The sequence below is a fragment of the Lepidochelys olivacea genome, assembly GCF_965140295.1.
Source record: "Lepidochelys olivacea isolate rLepOli2 genome assembly, chromosome: 27".
Lineage (NCBI taxonomy): Eukaryota > Metazoa > Chordata > Testudines > Cheloniidae > Lepidochelys > Lepidochelys olivacea.
In genome coordinates, this window is record NC_140437.1 from 16,259,124 (window position 1) to 16,275,786 (window position 16,663).

General features: G+C 56.4%; 1 protein-coding gene across 1 annotated transcript; it reads left to right on the forward strand.

Moving 5' to 3' along the window:
- The first annotated feature begins 1,783 nt into the window (after window positions 1-1,783).
- PSMD3 (proteasome 26S subunit, non-ATPase 3) lies at window positions 1,784-11,770 on the forward strand. Its single transcript, XM_084615612.1, has 12 exons — window positions 1,784-2,053; window positions 3,605-3,795; window positions 4,288-4,425; window positions 4,930-5,066; window positions 5,287-5,477; window positions 6,719-6,822; window positions 7,046-7,160; window positions 9,071-9,190; window positions 9,402-9,505; window positions 10,037-10,192; window positions 10,974-11,024; window positions 11,417-11,770. The coding sequence occupies exons 1-12, from the start codon at window positions 1,876-1,878 to the stop codon at window positions 11,492-11,494; spliced, it is 1,563 nt and encodes a 520-aa protein (XP_084471738.1). The 5' UTR covers window positions 1,784-1,875; the 3' UTR covers window positions 11,495-11,770.
- Window positions 11,771-16,663: the final 4,893 nt, after the last annotated feature.

Here is a 16,663-nt window from a genome sequence, read left to right on the forward strand (position 1 = left end):
CAGGGATGATGTCCCTAGCCTCTGTCTGCCAGAATCTGGGAATGAGTGACAGGGGATGGATCACTTGATGATTCCCTGTTCTGTTCGTTCCCTCTGGGGCACCTGGCATTGGCCACTGTCAGAAGACAGGAGACTGGGCTAGAGGGACCTTTGGTCTGACCCAGTCTGGCTGTTCTTTTGTTTTTAACAGAGACACATGCAAAACTCTGCAACCGGATAAAAAAACAAATCCTAATAACGGCTCTAACGCCTGCAGTGAGTACCACCCACGAGCGCTTACTGTCGGGCACCACGGCTGCCTTGGGCGGAGGCACCAAGCTCTTCTTGAGACCTGGACTGGACTTGCTCACTGGAGCAAGGGCCGCATCTTGCCGGGTGTTTGTGCAGCGCCCAGCCCAATGGGCACAACCCCAGTAACAAACGGAAGGTGAACGGGGAGGGGGGCCAGGAGTTCCTCACCCTTTTGGAGACCGGGAGCAACAGCGGAGCTTGAGGAGTTTCCCCTGAGGAAAGAAGGTCACTGGGGGGGGGGGAGCCTCCTGTGGGAGGGGGGTCCCTGTGAGGGAGGGAGTCACTGGCAGGAAGGGGGTCCCATTAGGGGGGAATCTCCTCAGGTGAAGGGGTCTTCCCTGGGGAATGGGGGTCTTTGAGGGGAGGGGATCCCTGGGGTGAAGGGGAGGCCTTGGGGGGGGAAGGGGGTCTCTGAGAGGGAGGGGGTCCCTGGGGGGGAAGGGGGTCTCTGAGAGGGAGGGGGTCCCTGGGGGGGAAGGGGGTCTCTGAGAGGGAGGGGGTCCCTGGGGGGGAAGGGGGGTCTCTGAGAGGGAGGGGTCTCTGAGAGGAAGGGGGTCCCTGGGGGGAAGGGGGGTCTCTGAGAGGGAGGGGTCTCTGAGAGGAAGGGGGTCCCTGGGGGGAAGGGGGTCTCTGAGAGGGAGGGGGTCCTGGCAGGTGAAGGGGGTCTCTGAGAGGGAGGGGGTCCCTGGGGGTGAAGGGGGGAGGGGGTCTCTGAGAGGGAGGGGGTCCCTGGGGGGGAAGGGAGTCTCTGAGAGGGAGGGGGTCCTGGCGGGTGAAGGGGGTCTCTGAGAGGAAGGGGGTCCCTGGGGGGAAGGGGGGTCTCTGAGAGGGAGGGGTCTCTGAGAGGAAGGGGGTCCCTGGGGGGAAGGGGGTCTCTGAGAGGGAGGGGGTCCTGGCGGGTGAAGGGGGTCTCTGAGAGGGAGGGGGTCCCAGGGGTGAAGGGGGGTCTCTGAGAGGGAGGGGTCTCTGAGAGGAAGGGGGTCCCTGGGGGGAAGGGGGTCTCTGAGAGGGAGGGGGTCCTGGCGGGTGAAGGGGGTCTCTGAGAGGGAGGGGGTCCCTGGGGGGAAGGGGGTCTCTGAGAGGGAGGGGGTCCTGGCGGGTGAAGGGGGTCTCTGAGAGGGAGGGGGTCCCGGGGGTGAGGGGGGGCGCAAGGCCCGGGAGACCCCCACCTCTGTGTAACTCGCCAGACCCCTCCCCCCCCGAGCCCGCCTCCGCCTCCGCCTCCGCCAACTAGAAAAGGCCGGGGCGCGCATGCGCCGAGCTCCTCAGGCGTCACAGCGACACCGGAAATACCCGACGAGGAGGGAGATGCCCGAGCGGAGCCGGAAGTACCCGAGTGATTACGGAGACGCCAGGCGGCCGTTGGGGCTGAGCCGAGGCGCGCGGCCCGAGCGGTGACGTCCCGCTCGGCGCTCGGTTTCTCCGGCCTGCCTCTGACTCCTCCTCCGCCCGCTCTCTGGGCTCGGCTGGCCGGGCCTGGCCTTTCCCAGCACCCCTCGCGGCGGAGCCGGCCGCCTCCTCCCGCGATTGTTGCACCGTCACCGCGAGCCGCGCGAGCTCCGGGCCCCCCCCCCGCCGCCCGCCATGAAGCAGGAGGGCGCGTCCCGCCGCCGCCCCGGCGCCGACAAGGCCAAGCCGCCCCCCGAGGAGCCGCCGCCCGGGCCCCCGGACGTGGAGATGCAGGAGGCGGCGGCGGCGGCGGACGGGGCCGGCGGGGAGAAGCCGCCGCCGCAGCGCGAGCTCGACGCTGTCACGCTGGAGGGTGAGGGGGGGAGGGGCACGGGGACCCCGTGGGGGGGGCGGCAGAGGGGAACGGGGGGAGGGGAGACCGGGGGGTGGGAAGAGGAGGGGGAGGGGCAGACCCGAGGTGGGGGGGGCAGAGGGGAACCGGGAGGAGGGGAGACCGGGGGGGGGAAACGGGCCGGGGGGGGTAGACCGAGAGGCGGGGGGGGCAGAGGGGAACGGGGGGAGGGGCAGACCGGGGGGTGGGAAGAGGAGGGGGAGGGGCAGACCCGAGGTGGGGGGGGGCAGAGGGGAACCGGGAGGAGGGGAGACCGGGGGGGGGGAAACGGGCCAGGGGGGGTAGACCGAGAGGCGGGGGGGGCAGAGGGGAACGGGGGGAGGGGAGACCGGGGGGTGGGAAGAGGAGGGGGAGGGGCAGGGGGGAACGGGCCGGGGGGAGGGGCAGACCGGGAGGCGGGGGGGGAACGGGCCGGGGGCCCTGAGGCGGGGGGGGGACCCAGCAGGGCTGGGCCTCGGTACTCACCAAGTCCCAGGGGCTGTTTCCCTCTGGGAGGCCAGTGCCGGCCCCGGGCGCCTCACCCCACCGCTCTGTGAATGGCCCCGTTTCCCTGAGTCCCAGGGGAAGGCTGTGCAGGGAGAGGGATTGTGTGTGGGGGGGGTGCTGGGCGTAGGGGGGTGATGGTTCGGTTGGGAAACGGCGGCGTCGGATGGCCACGGTCCCCGTCGCCGCTCACCCGAGCACCTCGCCCCCGGCGCCAGGCAAGGCGGCGTCCTCCTCGCGCTCGCTCAGAGGGCCAAGGAGATGCAGGGGTCTGTATGGCGCTGAGCGGGGTCCGCTCCCATTGACTTCAGCTGGAGTGGCGGACGTTCGGCACTCCTGAAAATCAGACCCCACGCGGCTTGCTTACGGTGACAGAAAGCCTGTGGTAGATCCGGGTGAACTGAACTCTCGGCCGCCGCCAGCACCGTCTGTGTCCCCTCCACCCCAAGTGGCGCGTAAAGGGACCCCAGTGTTTCACTTATCTGTCAGTTTGCTCGCAAAGTGCAGTGGGACACTTCCGTGTGAAAGCTGCCGCCTGAGCTTGTTCTAATACTTGCTCTGTAATTCGGATGAAGGCAGTACTCAACTGGATCAGCCCAGCGTCCATCTACTTGGTTTGTGTTTGCACAGTACCTAGCACAGTGGGGCCCTTGTCTATCCCTGGGGCTCCTAGGTACTATTGTAATATAAATGATACTTCGGTATCCCTTTTCTCACTGTGGCCGGCACCAGGGACTGCAGAGGAAGATGCAAGAAACCTGTAGTAGACGGATATAGGATAACCTGCCTCCAGGGAAAGTTTCTTCCTAACCTCTCCCCCTCCTCCCACTTAGAGAGTGGCTTATGTCCTGAGGTATTGAGGCTTTCTCCTTAAAATGATATTAATATGAGCGGGTAGAAGCGCATATCAGCCTTCAGCAAGGAAGCAGGGGTATCACCAATATGATCATCGGGTATTAGGATTTGCCTCCTTTGTGAGAGCACTTGCCAGGGGCGAAGTGCTAGCAGGATTTCCCTGTGCTGATGCAGACATCAAAGAGCATGTGAAGCAGCTTGAGAAGGCCGTGTCTGGAAAGGAGCCTCGCTACGTCCTGCGTGCCCTACGGGCTCTGCCCTCCACCTCCCGCCGACTCAACCCCAACGTGCTCCATAAAGCCATCAATGGCTTCTTCACTTCCAACAGCACCATGCGGGACTTCCTGCTGGGCTTTCTGGAGGAGGTGAGTCTGCAGTGGGGGCACAGGAGGTTGCTGAACTTGGGGCGGTGACTCTGCTTTGGCAGATGCCGGGACTGTTAGTAGCAGAGAACATGTTGTTGTAATGGGGCGGGGGGAACAGAGACCCCAAAGGGAGTGTTCAGACATTACAACCTAATTGCTCAGGAGTGCCTGCGAAGTGAGTTGGGGGCAGTGACTCGATCCAGTTCCCAGCTGGCTTGTGTCTGTATCAAAGAAAAATCACAATGGGCATTTGCTGGCCTGCGTTGGCATCCTCAGCAGAGAGAGCAAAGACTGAGTGGGCCATGGAGACTGAACTCTCCTTTGTTCCTAGAGGTGATCCCTCCAGGTCAAGATTGTGGCACACTGGAGGCAGGCAGGGAAGTTGGTACGGGTATTGGTGATGGGTATGGCACATCCATGTTGAGTTTCCTCTGTGAATTACTAGAGGACTTCAGAGCTGTGGATCCAGCACATCTCGGTCTCTCTCTATAGCCTATGGACACAGAAGCAGAGCTGCAGTTCCGTCCCCGGACAGGAAAGGCAGCCTCAGCCCCACTCCTGCCAGAGGTGGAAACCTATCTCCAGCTGCTCCTAGTCATCTACCTGATGAACAGTAAACGATATCCAGAGGTAAAACCCCAGGACTGTCCTGCTTGCTGCATTGGGGAGATCCATCCTGCTACTGAAACCCAAGTACTGGGTGTGTATGGCCCATGAGACTGTAGGGTCAGAACCTGGGTGCTCTCCCCATTGCCTCCCTGTTCCCATGAGCTGAGTACGGGTAGACAGTGGCAGAGCTTCAGAGCAGAGAAGCTTCGTGTCCCATCCTAGCCTACAGCACCGATGGAGGCTTAGTAGCTAGCCAGCAAAGAAAATACCACTGCCTCCATTTAGTTACCTCAAGTCTGCTCTGCTAGGAGAGCTTCCCTGAAGTTATTTTAACCCCATCCCAAAGGGATTGGCTGAGATACAGCCCTTGGAAGTTACCAATATTTTAGGGATGGGGGATTTAGATTAATGGAAGTTCCCACAGCCAAAATGCTTCTGAGCGCTTCCCCTCCTGTGTTTCCTCACAAGTGAGCTCGCTCTCTCTCTTGACTTGTCTGTTTTGACCTTCCTCCTTTCCTTCCCCAGGCCCAGAAAGTGTCTGATGACCTGATGCAGAAGATCAGTCCTCAGAACCGCCGAGCCCTCGATCTGGTGGTGGCCAAGTGTTATTACTACCACTCCCGCAGCTACGAGTTCCTGAATAAACTTGATGTGGTCAGGAGGTAGGACTGGCTGCTGCTGTGTCCGATAGGTTAGTTGCAGTCCTGTGTGCTGCATTCTCCCGGAGCCTGCCTATACAGAAATGAAAGGGCCTTTTGGTGCCTAATGGTACTGTAGCCATTAGCTAGGATCGAAACCTTTCTGAGGACATTTGTGCTCTCCCCTTTTGCAGCTTCCTCCCCCCCCTCTGACAGACTCTTTCCTCTCCACCCTCTTTTGAAGTTTCCTGCATGCCCGTCTGAGGACGGCAACCCTCCGTCATGACGCAGATGGTCAGGCCACCCTCCTGAACCTGCTGCTGAGAAACTACCTTCACTATAACCTCTACGACCAGGCGGAAAAGCTCGTCTCCAAATCAGTTTTTCCTGAGCAGGCCAATAACAACGAGTGGGCCAGGTACCTCTATTACACAGGTGAGAGGCAGCAATGCCAATGCAAGCTGCTTTACTGTTGTGTTGTCTAGTGACTAGAGCAGGAGACTGGAATTAGGACTCTTGGGTTCTGTTCCTGAGGCTAGGGAAGGAGTGTGATCAAGTGGTTAGTGCCAGAGTTCGGATTCAGAGGGTTTTCTTCTGGTTCTGCCACTGACCCTGTGACCTCTGGAAAATCGTATAATCGCTGCCTCCATTTACTCACCTGTAAAATGGGCTAATACTTAGCCCAACGTGTATGTCACAATTCTTTGGCAGTGGAATTTGCCACAGAATTGTATTTCAGAATCTACACGTCCTGCCCTAGTAAATGGGAAGAAAACACTGGACAACATGCACCAAGCATAAAATGTTATAGTCTTGTCTGCAGGTCTGAAGTGATAGGTCTGAGAGCGGTGAACGGCCACATTTATCTCTGAGGGGCGATAACTGCGCACAAAGGGAGTGGTGGAAATGCCAGCCCTGTTCTCTGCTATCGTGCCCAATACCACAGTCCCCAACAGTCCCCTCTGCAGCTGCCAAAACCTCCAGCTTTTCTCTGGACTCTTGCAGTGCCGCTCAGCATCACCAGTACAAACGTCAGCAAGTAAAATTGAACTGGATGGAAACTGGAGAAAGGAGGGGCCACTGTGCTGGTCAGGTTAATGTTCACATTTAATTACATTCAAAATCTCTGTTCTAAAATTTAAGTGAAGCTGCCCCAATTTCCAGACCAGGTGCCATAAAATCCAGGGACTGTGCCGCAGACCATGTCCCTCTTGCCAGGGAGTACAATGGGCCTTGGTAGTAATCATCATGCTAGTGAGCAGAGGTGGGTGTGAGGCTTTGAGAGCTGATGGAAGGGCTGTGGATGTGCAAAGAGGTGTTCGCGTTGCTGTCCTGGGCAGGGAAGGTGTGAGGTAAAGATTGCTCGCATCCTGCTGTCCCGCTGCACCGAGTAGGTAAGTGTGTGACCTCTGAAAGACGGAGCGCCTCTCGTCCTTCGGAGCTTAGGCACCTGTACACAGATCTGCTTGTTACTGACGTGACCTCAAGTGCTGTCAGTCTCAGATGGCACCAAACTAGAGCAGCCAAACAGCTGGCGTGGCATGGAGCAGTTGGCTTGATTAGCCGTTTGTGTCAGGTTGGGCGAAGGTCCCAGTGCCTGGGCTGGGCTTTGTCAGTTAAACCAACTTCTCTCTGAAACAGTTTCTGTCCCTCTGTAACTCCCCCTTTCCTTCCAGGTCGCATCAAAGCCATTCAGCTGGAGTACTCTGAAGCACGGAGGACCATGACGAATGCCCTGCGGAAGGCACCACAGCACACAGCGGTCGGCTTCAAACAGACGGTGAGTGGGTGCGTGCGTGGTCCTCCCGGGGCACCTCTGGGTGGATGCACTTGTGCCGGCACTATGCGTCATCAGGCCCATGGAGAGGAGCAGAGCCAAGGTAGGATCCGGGGCTCTCACCAGCTTCTTGGCCAGTCTATTCGAATGAAGAATTTGCTTCCTTAGGGTGTCTAAGGCAGTTCTGACAGACTCATAGTCTCTTATGTCTGTCTTTCTGCCTAAGGTCCACAAGCTGCTCATCGTAGTGGAGTTATTGCTGGGCGAGATCCCGGACAGACTCCAGTTCAGACAGCCTTCCCTCAAGAGGTCACTCATGCCCTACTTCCTCCTGACGCAGGGTAAGGGTGCTCTGGCTACTCCCCAGAGCTTCATGATCTGTTGTTGGATGATCCAGGAACCCCTAAGTTTCTGTTCTGTACCCTACCATTTGGTCTAGCTACAGCTTCTCAAATTTTCATGAAAAATGGCAAATAATGGCGACAGCAGCTGCTAAATTGCACACTTTTATTTATGCTGTCTCATACTGCAAGAACAAAGAGAAATGATATGAAACTGAAAGATGTAGTTATAAGGGAAATGCGGGTCATAACCTGTGGAACTCATTGCCACAAGACATCAGAGACCAAAGGTGTAGATTGATTTTAAAAAAGGTTAGTTGTTTTGTATGAGAACGCTGACAGTTTCATTACGTAAGACAAAGACATTTTTTTACATAAGCATATTTTCACAAATGAGGGTCACTTTCATGGTTAGGTTGTTTTAGGCTAGCAAAATCGTGGTGCAAAAGATATAAGTGCACTTAAAAAATATGTGCTGATGTTGCTATGGCCAACTTCTGATTCCAGAGCCACATGCGCAAAATTTTCAGAATGGAAGATAATTTTTAGTAACTTTGTGCTCCGTTAGCTGGTTTGATGACCAAGGGATATTGCTCCTGCTTCCAGTGCCCATGGTCCTGGGTTCTAATCTCACCGGATCCCTGGCTGGGGGAGTAAAACTTACTTTTTACAGTGAGAGTAATTAACCATTGGAATGCTTTACCAAGGGTTGTGGTGGATTCTCTATCACCCGCAATTTTTCAATCAAGATTGGTTGTTCTTTTTTTTAAAGACATGCTTGAGTTTAAAAGGAATTATTTTGGGGAAGTTCTCTGGCTTCTGTTACACAGGAGGTCAGACTAGACGATCACAGGTGATCCCTTCTGGCCTTGGAATCTATGAAATTGTTGGTCTTCAGAAGTCACCACATCATTATAAATTGAGATAATGTTCTGCTCTTCGAAGGAGCAAAATATTTTTAACATTTCATCAATAAAGGGCACTGTCTCCTGTTTTATTTCTGGCATTTATGGCTCTAACCTCAAAATTCCACTTACTGGAACCTTTACCTGTCAGGAAGGAGTTAAGTGGTTGGCATACAGGACTCCTGAGTTCTGTTCCTACTCTGACTTTTTTCAGAGTAACAGCCGTGTTAGTCTGTCTTCGCAAAAAGAAAAGGAGTACTTGTGGCACCTTAGAGACTAACCAGTTTATTTGAGTATGAGCTTTCGTGAGCTACAGCTCACTGCATCGGATGCATACCGTGGAAACTACAGAAGACATTATATACACACAAAGACCATGAAACAATACCTCCTCCCACCCCACTGTCCTGCTGGTAATAGTTTATCTAAAGTGATCATCAAGTTGGGCCATTTCCAGTACAAATCCAGGCTATGGCCCACCTTGATTACCATGCACATTGTAGGAAGAGTGGTCACTTTGGATGAGCTATTACCAGCAGGAGAGTGAGTTTGTGTGTGTATGGGGGTGGGGGGTGAGAGAACCTGGATTTGTGCAGGAAATGGCCCACCTTGATTATCATACACATTGTGAAGAGAGTGGTCACTTTGGATGGGCTATTACCAGCAGGAGAGTGAGTTGGGGCGGGGGGTAGGGTGAGGAAAACCTGGATTTGTGCTGGAAATGGCCCAACTTGATGATCACTTTAGATAACTTATTACCAGCAGGACAGTGGGGTGGGAGGAGGTATTGTTTCATGGTCTCTGTGTGTATATAATGTCTTCTGTAGTTTCCACGGTATGCATCCGATGAAGTGAGCTGTAGCTCACGAAAGCTCATGCTCAAATAAATTGGTTAGTCTCTAAGGTGCCACAAGTACTCCTTTTCTTTTTACTCTGACTTTGTGACTTCAGCAGATCTTTTCCTCTCTCTGTTTTCTCTCAACCGTCTCCTATATGTTCCCACAGCTGTTCGGACGGGTAACCTAGCCAAGTTCAACCAGGTCCTGGATCAGTTTGCGGACAAATTTCAGGCAGACGGGACCTATACCCTGATCATCCGGCTGAGACACAATGTGATTAAAACAGGTAAGAAGCTGCCAATGCCATGTGTTGGGCTAACTAGCCCCTGTGGCTTGCTCCTCTCGTTTAATGCAGCAAAGGAGAGCAGTGTGCATTTGAGTCTCCTTGTGCTGCTTGGTTTAAAAGGCCTCTTGCGATCACACCCACTCCCCAGCTCACTCAGTGTACCTGTGGCCACATGACACTCTCCAGCTTCTGTTCTTTCTCTCACCTCCAGGTGTTCGCATGATCAGTTTGTCCTATTCACGCATCGCACTGGCCGACATTGCTCAGAAACTGCAGCTAGACAGCCCGGAGGATGCTGAGTTCATTGTTGCCAAGGTGGGTCGCTGGGACGAAGCAGAGGGTCAGGGATCAGCATAGGAAATCTAGCACTTGGCCCCTTCTCCCTGCAGTGTTCAGGGACCGCAGAGCTGTCTGATTCCTGAGGGGTTGGTCCTGTATCTTTCAGGCCCTGCGGAACCAGCGCTGTGCTCCTCCAAAAGGGTCTGTCACCAGCCTCTTACTATTGAGATCTGGGCCAACAGCAGCTCCAAGGGCCTGCATCCCAATTAACCCCTTCATGCCAAGGTGCTCTGACCCAGAGCATAGCCTTGTCCCTACCCATCTCGCTACATCTGTCGCTTCCTCGAGCAATCGTTACCAAGGGATGTTGCACCAAGAAAAAACAGGTGCTCAGGGCTTGAGAGAACAGACAAGCCAATTTGCTGTCCTGTGGGAGCGAGTCTCCGCTTCCTGAGTGCAAAGTGCTCACGCTGCCATCCCCGGCTGTTGACCCACGGGCACTCTGTGCTCGCGGACACCAGCCTTGGAGGTTGGCCCCTTGCCGTGACTGTTGCCTCTGGGCTGTAGGCCATCCGGGACGGCGTGATCGAAGCCAGCATTAACCACGAGAAAGGCTACGTCCAGTCCAAAGAGATGATTGACATCTACTCCACACGGGAGCCCCAGCTGGCCTTCCATCAAAGGATCTCCTTCTGCCTCGACATCCACAACATGTCTGTCAAGGTAGCTAGGCTCTGCCCATTGTCCAGGTGCTGGGTCAGGTGTCCCGGTGGGGCCGGTCTCCTGAGATGTGTGAGTGCAGCAGGTTGACTTAGAAGCCTCAGGCCTCCAGAAACTCCCCCAGCAGGTTCCAGGCCCTTCTGGGGTGATGGGTTGGCTCTTCTCCTTCCTCTCCCTCGCACCCCCAAATCATCTGTTGGGGCACCAGTTCAAAGCATGGTCCCTCTGCCCTCCATGTGCGCCCCACATTCTCCTGTTATCTAAACACACCCCGTTCTGTACTCTGCCAGCAAATACAGTGCACTGCAGCGGGAGCTGGGAGACAAAACTCCTGGGTTCTGTTCACCACTCTACTGAATTGCCTCTGTAAAATGGGATCCCGCCAAGCTCTTCCATGTGGGAGCTGGGAGGCCTCATTCATGCCAAAGTGCTGTGAAAGCCTCCGGTCTCAGACAGATCTCTCAGCACTCTAGCCCCAGCTGCTGGGAGCGAGAGCTGATTCCCCGGGTAGGCTCATGAGGCCTCAAAACATGTGCTACCTTTGTGAGCACATCCTGAGCTCTGCTGCCCTGGGAGGTGTCTGAAGGTTGATATCCTGTCAGTGAGGCAACCTACCTGGCCGTGCTGGAACTTGCTGATGGAGCAAGGAGCATGACCCCTGGCTGCAGTGTATGCTTGGAAATGTCTCTACAGCCTGTGAGAGGTGCCTGTGTGTTCCTTGCCTCTGCCCTGTGGCCCTGGCCAAGGTGGTCCCTCACTGATCCCCTTTTGTTTGTGTTTCCAGGCCATGAGGTTCCCACCTAAATCTTACAACAAGGACTTGGAGTCTGCAGAGGTGAGATCCCACCTGGGTTCTGGGCTTCCTGCCTGTGGGGGGAGGGGGTTGAGCGCCCCATTAGCAACCCTCCCTAGGAGTGACACTTTCCTCCCAACCAATGCTGTGTACCCATGTCGAGCCTGTGCCAAGAGCCCCATCCCTGCCCTGGTGGGAACCTTTCTGTGGCGAGCCAGGAGTTCTGTCAGGGGCCCAGTCCTTGATGCCAGCTGTGGTTTGGACAGAGCCTTCTCTTCACTCATTTCACATGAATGGCCATCACTTCCCCCTCTCTCTCGGTCACTGCTGTCCTGGCAGCCTCTCCGAGCGGCTCAGCTCCCAGTGCCCTGAGCCATCCCAGTCCCACTGCTGCAATCGGCCTGTTAGGAACGTGCCTTGCCTTTGCCTTCCAGGAGCGCCGGGAGCGGGAGCAGCAGGACCTGGAATTCGCGAAGGAAATGGCAGAGGATGACGATGACGGTTTCCCATGATCCTTTGGGGACAGCAGTGTATTTTTATTTTCCCACAGGGAATATCCTGTCTGATAGAAACCATCCTCTGGTGGCTACAATCCAGAATCTGCCTTTCTTTTATAAACTATCTGCATGTACGTATTGGGGGGGTGGGGGAAGGGGAGACACACCCAGGTTCTATATCGCCCTCTGCCTATTGTAGAGGGAAGTGCTCCCCTGCAACCATCACCCAAGAGATCAGCCTATTAAGGGAAACCCACCCTCCCAATTCCCAATAAAACTTCTTTTAAGGTTGCTTGTGGTGGATGTCATTGCTGCACCGGCGTGGGAAGCGCACAAGGGGTTAATGAATTAAACCTCCTGAGCTTTGTTACCAAACCTCTTACCCGCTCCTGGGTGCGTGACCTGCTGCTGGGTAGGTGGTGGTTACTGCTACACAGACCACGGCTGAGCCGCAGCTCTCTCAATAATAATGGGTTAAGACTTTGTTAAGCTTCAATTATGACTTTTAAAATAAAAGTTGGAAAAAAACCTCGCACGTGTGTGTGGTTTTGCGGCTTTCAGTTTCACGGTGGGGTGGGTGGAACGGCTTGGAAACCCTGAAGCTTTCGGATGCAGTAACAGAAGGGAGGTATCTTTCACAAGGTCAGATCTTTCTCCTGAGAGCGCCAGTCAGGATTCCTGGTCTCCCTTGCTCTAGTTACTGGTTATGCTGTCGCTCGTACACTACCACCGATGTGTTACCTGAAAAACCACCCTGGCTCAAGGTTAATCTCAAGGTTTCTCATTATCACTAGATGAACCTGCTAAGTCACCCTGAAACTGCTCCTTGCAGCCTCCCCTCTGCCCCATTTGTAGGTCATACACCTGACCTCTGTTGTGTATGAGCGCAGTGCCCACAAGAGCAGCAAGTGCTTCTCTGGGGTCCTATTTCTTCCCTTGTTTTCCACGTATGGGGCCGAGGTCTCCTGATGCTCTGACAGCCGCTCCCTGGGCCTTGTCTCTGCTAGAAGGAAGTATTTCAAGGTCGGCAGCTGGCAACCCTCAAAGCCAGTGTTGTGCTCCACAGAGTTGCTCTGTTCCACAGAGGTTCTTATAACCTACTCCCCACGCTAGGGCATGCGTGCCTTCCAGGTGGGCATTCGTCACAGTGCTTAACATCTGTCACGGCGGTTCTCCCTTTGCTCCCTAGGGGCAGCATAGGCTGGAGATTGGCTTGGCTGGGCAGGTTTTTAGTATCAATGCCCTGGGTTTGTCGGAGAAGACAAACACACCATTTTGGAGCAGGAGGTGGGTGGTTTGTGATGGTTCTTAACTGGTGGAGGAGTTCGTTCCACTCTCAGGCCAGCCCCGTGATAGTCCCAATATCAGCAGCAACTAGCTTTATGATTATTGCGCAGAGTTCCTTGTGTCGGAGGAGTGAAGTTGTTGATCAGGGTTCTTGATCCCACAGCCTTAGGCTCGGTTCGACTGAGGCCGGTAGTCGTTACTTCAATGCCAATAACTTTGGAACCTTATAGGCTACTACTGGGTACTGGTGCTGCTGCCTGTGACCAGCAGGGGGTGCTGCAAAACCAGACCAAGGCATGTGCACTGTCCCTGAAAGCAAGTGCAGCTGGAGAGATGGCAGGACTTCATTAAAGGCCTGGCCTGAAACAGGGCCAAGATACTCAAAACAGCCCGTGACTAACTTCAAGCCACAGCCTGATTTACACCAATCTAAACCAGGTCCGGAGGGCATCCTACTTCACCCCTCTGCGTTCCCCTGGCACCACTTCTCGTGATTTACCCTCCGGCAGGACCAATGTGCAGGGAGCCAGGGGTCCGGTCCCATAAGAGGAGAATGAAACCCGGAAGGGAAGTGCTAGTCAGTCAAGCCCTGGTCCTGCACCATATAGGTCCCCAACTTTTGGGCCAAGCTGCTCTAACCACAGGCCACCAATTCCCCCTATACTGAGTTGGGAGAGACAGAGGAAGGTCGCCACAGGGGTGTGACGCAGGGAAAGGCCTGGAAGAAATTACTGGGGTGCTAGGAGAGACAAGCCGAGCCTATTTGACAGCAAAGCCCAGCTCAGTGAATTAATCCCAGTTCCTAGCAGAAGAAGCCAGTGCTGGCTCAGGGCAGCTGGAGCCACGCTGGGGCTTCTGTTGTGACTCCCTGGATGATCTGTGTTTGGTTTCAGAGCCATAGACAATCTGGGAATGATTCCCTTTTATCCACAACGTGTGGGATGCCCCCACTCCTCACCCCCAGCCCCCTGCTATTCCAGTCCTGCCCCCTCCATCAGAAACTGCCAAGGGAACCCTCCTCCAACACCACTGTTCTCCTCAGGGCACTTAGTGCGCACGGCCAATAATGCGCTTTGTGCACGCTTAGTGCGCGTGGCCAATAATGCGCTTAGTGCACGCTTAGTGCGCGTGGCCAATAATGCGCTTAGTGCACGCTTAGTGTCGTGGCCAATAATGTGCTTAGTGCGCGCTTAGTGCATGCTTAGTGCGCGTGGCCAATAATGCACTTAGTGCACGCTTAGTGTGTGTGGCCAATAATGCGCTTAGTGCACGCTTAGTGCGCGTGGCCAATAATGCACTTAGTGCACGCTTAGTGTGTGTGGCCAATAATGCGCTTAGTGCGCGCTTAGTGCGCGTGGCCAATAATGCACTTAGTGCACGCTTAGTGCACGCTTAGTGCGTGTGGCCAATAATGCGCTTAGTGCACGCTTAGTGTGCGCTTAGTACGTGCGGCAGTCCCGGAGCCGAGGAGGGCAGCTAGCCGCTGAGGCCTCCGGGCCCCTCTCTGGTGTGAGTAATGTGCCTTGACTACACTGCACCACCAGAGGGCACCACATCACTGAAGGAAACCCACGGCAGCCTCTGGCAAGCCAGGCACTGGGTTCAAGCCAGAGGCACAATCCTTGGAGTCCGGCTGGGCGCAGACTATGGGCCCCATTAGCCCTGAGCCGTTGCCCGCTGGGCCGGAGCCTGTGAGGGGCGGGCGGCCTCCCAGGAGGGCAGCACATGTGCTGCCAGCAGGCAGGGGGCACAACCCGCGGTAGCCAGCAGTAAAGCTACGGGCACGGGTGTCCCGCAGTGGTGGGAGGGACAGCGCTGGCTGGAGCCAGGCACAGGGCAAGTGGGTGGGCGCAGCCTGCAAAGGTCCCCTCGCATCTCCACCAGTGCCCCCTGCTCCCGGCCTGCAGCCCCCCCCGATTGCTCAGCCCTGGGCTCCCCACACGGCTCCGCCAGTGCCCCCTGCTCCTGGCCTGCAGCCCCCCCCCGATTGCTCAGCCCTGCAGCCCCCCCCCGATTGCTCAGCCCTGGGCTCCCCCCAGCTCCGCCAGTGCCCCCTGCTCCCAGCCTGCAGCCCTCTGTTACCCCAACCCTGGGCTGCCCCCAGCCCTGCCTGTGCCCCTAACACCTGACCCGCAGCCCCCTGCTAGCCCAGCCCTGCGTGCCCCTCACACGACTCTGCCGGAGCCCCAGCCCCTGACACATAAACCTTCCTGAGCTGCCACCACGGCCTGCTCCGCCGGTGCTGCTCAATTGCATCCTGCAGCCGCCTGCTAGCCAAGCCCTGGCCTTCATCCCCCCACCACCCCCTACCCCGCCAAAATCCCAGCTCTGTTGGTGCCCCTCACTCCTGCCCTGCGCTCCGCCCCCGCCCTGCAGCTCTGGCCCTGGTAACACGGAGGCATTCGCAGCCAGTGCCGCTGTGCCCCCCCCCCCCCCCCCCCGCGGTAGCCTCAGCCCGGGGTGAGGCAAGCAGGACACAGAGGCTGGCGCAACCCCTGCTGCCCCGGGACAGGGTCGGGAGCGGGGCCGGCCATGGCCACAGTGCTCTTAGTGCAGCTGGGGGGGCACGGAGAGGCCAGAAGAGACGCACCTGCCGGGGAGGGGGACAGATGCGCTGAGCCCCGGGAATGGCCAGGGGGGTGCTCCGGCCTGGGCTCTGCAGCAGCTCAGACTAGACAGCTGCTCCTGGCCACAGTATTGGTGACACCCCCAGCCGAGAAGAGTCTGAAAAGCGAGATCCAGGGGCTGGCTCCAGCCTCCGCGGGGCAAGCGCGGCAGCCAGGCCCCATGGACCAGCCAGAGCTGCCCCTCGGGCCCGGCCAGGGCTCCAGGAGGATTGGGTGCTGAAGGGATCCCTCCCATTCAGGTTTAATGCAGGTTGCTCCACCCTGGAGGGGTCCTCTCAGAAAACACATCCCAGAGGCCTACCTTGCAGCATCTTACATGAGGAGCCCAGATACTTTGGTGATGGGCACCAGTATAGCTTACCTGGCCAGATAACAGGGACTTTCATCCTGAAGGGACCTCAGATGCTTTACGAGCCTCACACACTCAGAGGATTCACCTCACCCACCACTAAAATGCAGCCAGCTCTGGGGTGGCGCACTGGAGCTGAACAGCACACAGCAATGCTGGGTAGTTTCTGAGGGAAGGTGAAATACTGTAACCAGACGGGGAGAGTCGGTCCTGTGCCATGCACCAGGGCTCTCACGCAGTAATGGTAAAGCCAGACCATTTCGTATGTGCCTGTCTGCAGGGGGCAGAGGTCTGGGTTGACTCTGCCATGGCCATGCCATTAAAGCAGCACTTTCTTAGCTATCTAAGGGGTTTATCTGGTCCCCTTCGTGTCAGTCTTTACCAGCTGTCACCTCACACCCCCTGTGGGGAAGAGTGGGGCTAATGTCCCCATTGCACAGATGGGAACTGAGGCACAGTGAGGCTAAGTGACTGGTCCCAGGGCACTCAAGGAGCTGTGAAGTCAATGCAGGTCTCCAGCATCATAGAATATCAGGGTTGGAAGGGACCTCAGGAGGTCATCTAGTCCAACCCCCTGCTCAAAGCAGGACCAAACCACTGAGCCAGCCTTCCTCCCTTTCCAGAGGAATAGGGGCAGAGCCCAGGGCTAGCACATCTGGATTTGTTTGCAGTGACAAGCCGGTAGAATGAACCAACCCATCCGAGCACGATGCACGTGGCTGCGATTTCTTCACACCAAGCTCATCCCAGCTCCTCCCACTTGGGAAATCTAAGAGCATCCAGGATTTCCAAACAGGCTGGATCACATCCTGCCCTCGGTCCCCCCAGGGCAAGTCAGGAGCAAGGCCCAGGTAGTGGAACCAGGAAGACCTTGGCCTGCAGGTTTCTACAAAATTGCACCCCCAGGACACCCACAAACGT

What these genes read in the sequence shown, in the direction of transcription:
- PSMD3 (XM_084615612.1), top strand. Translation starts at nt 1,876, where the DNA reads ATGAAGCAGGAGGGCGCGTCCCGCCGCCGCCCCGGCGCCGACAAGGCC. An exon ending in CTACTTCCTCCTGACGCAGG is followed by an intron (nt 7,161 to 9,070) that starts GTAAGGGTGCTC and finishes ATGTTCCCACAG; the next exon opens with CTGTTCGGACGGGTAACCTA. An exon ending in ACACAATGTGATTAAAACAG is followed by an intron (nt 9,191 to 9,401) that starts GTAAGAAGCTGC and finishes TCTCACCTCCAG; the next exon opens with GTGTTCGCATGATCAGTTTG.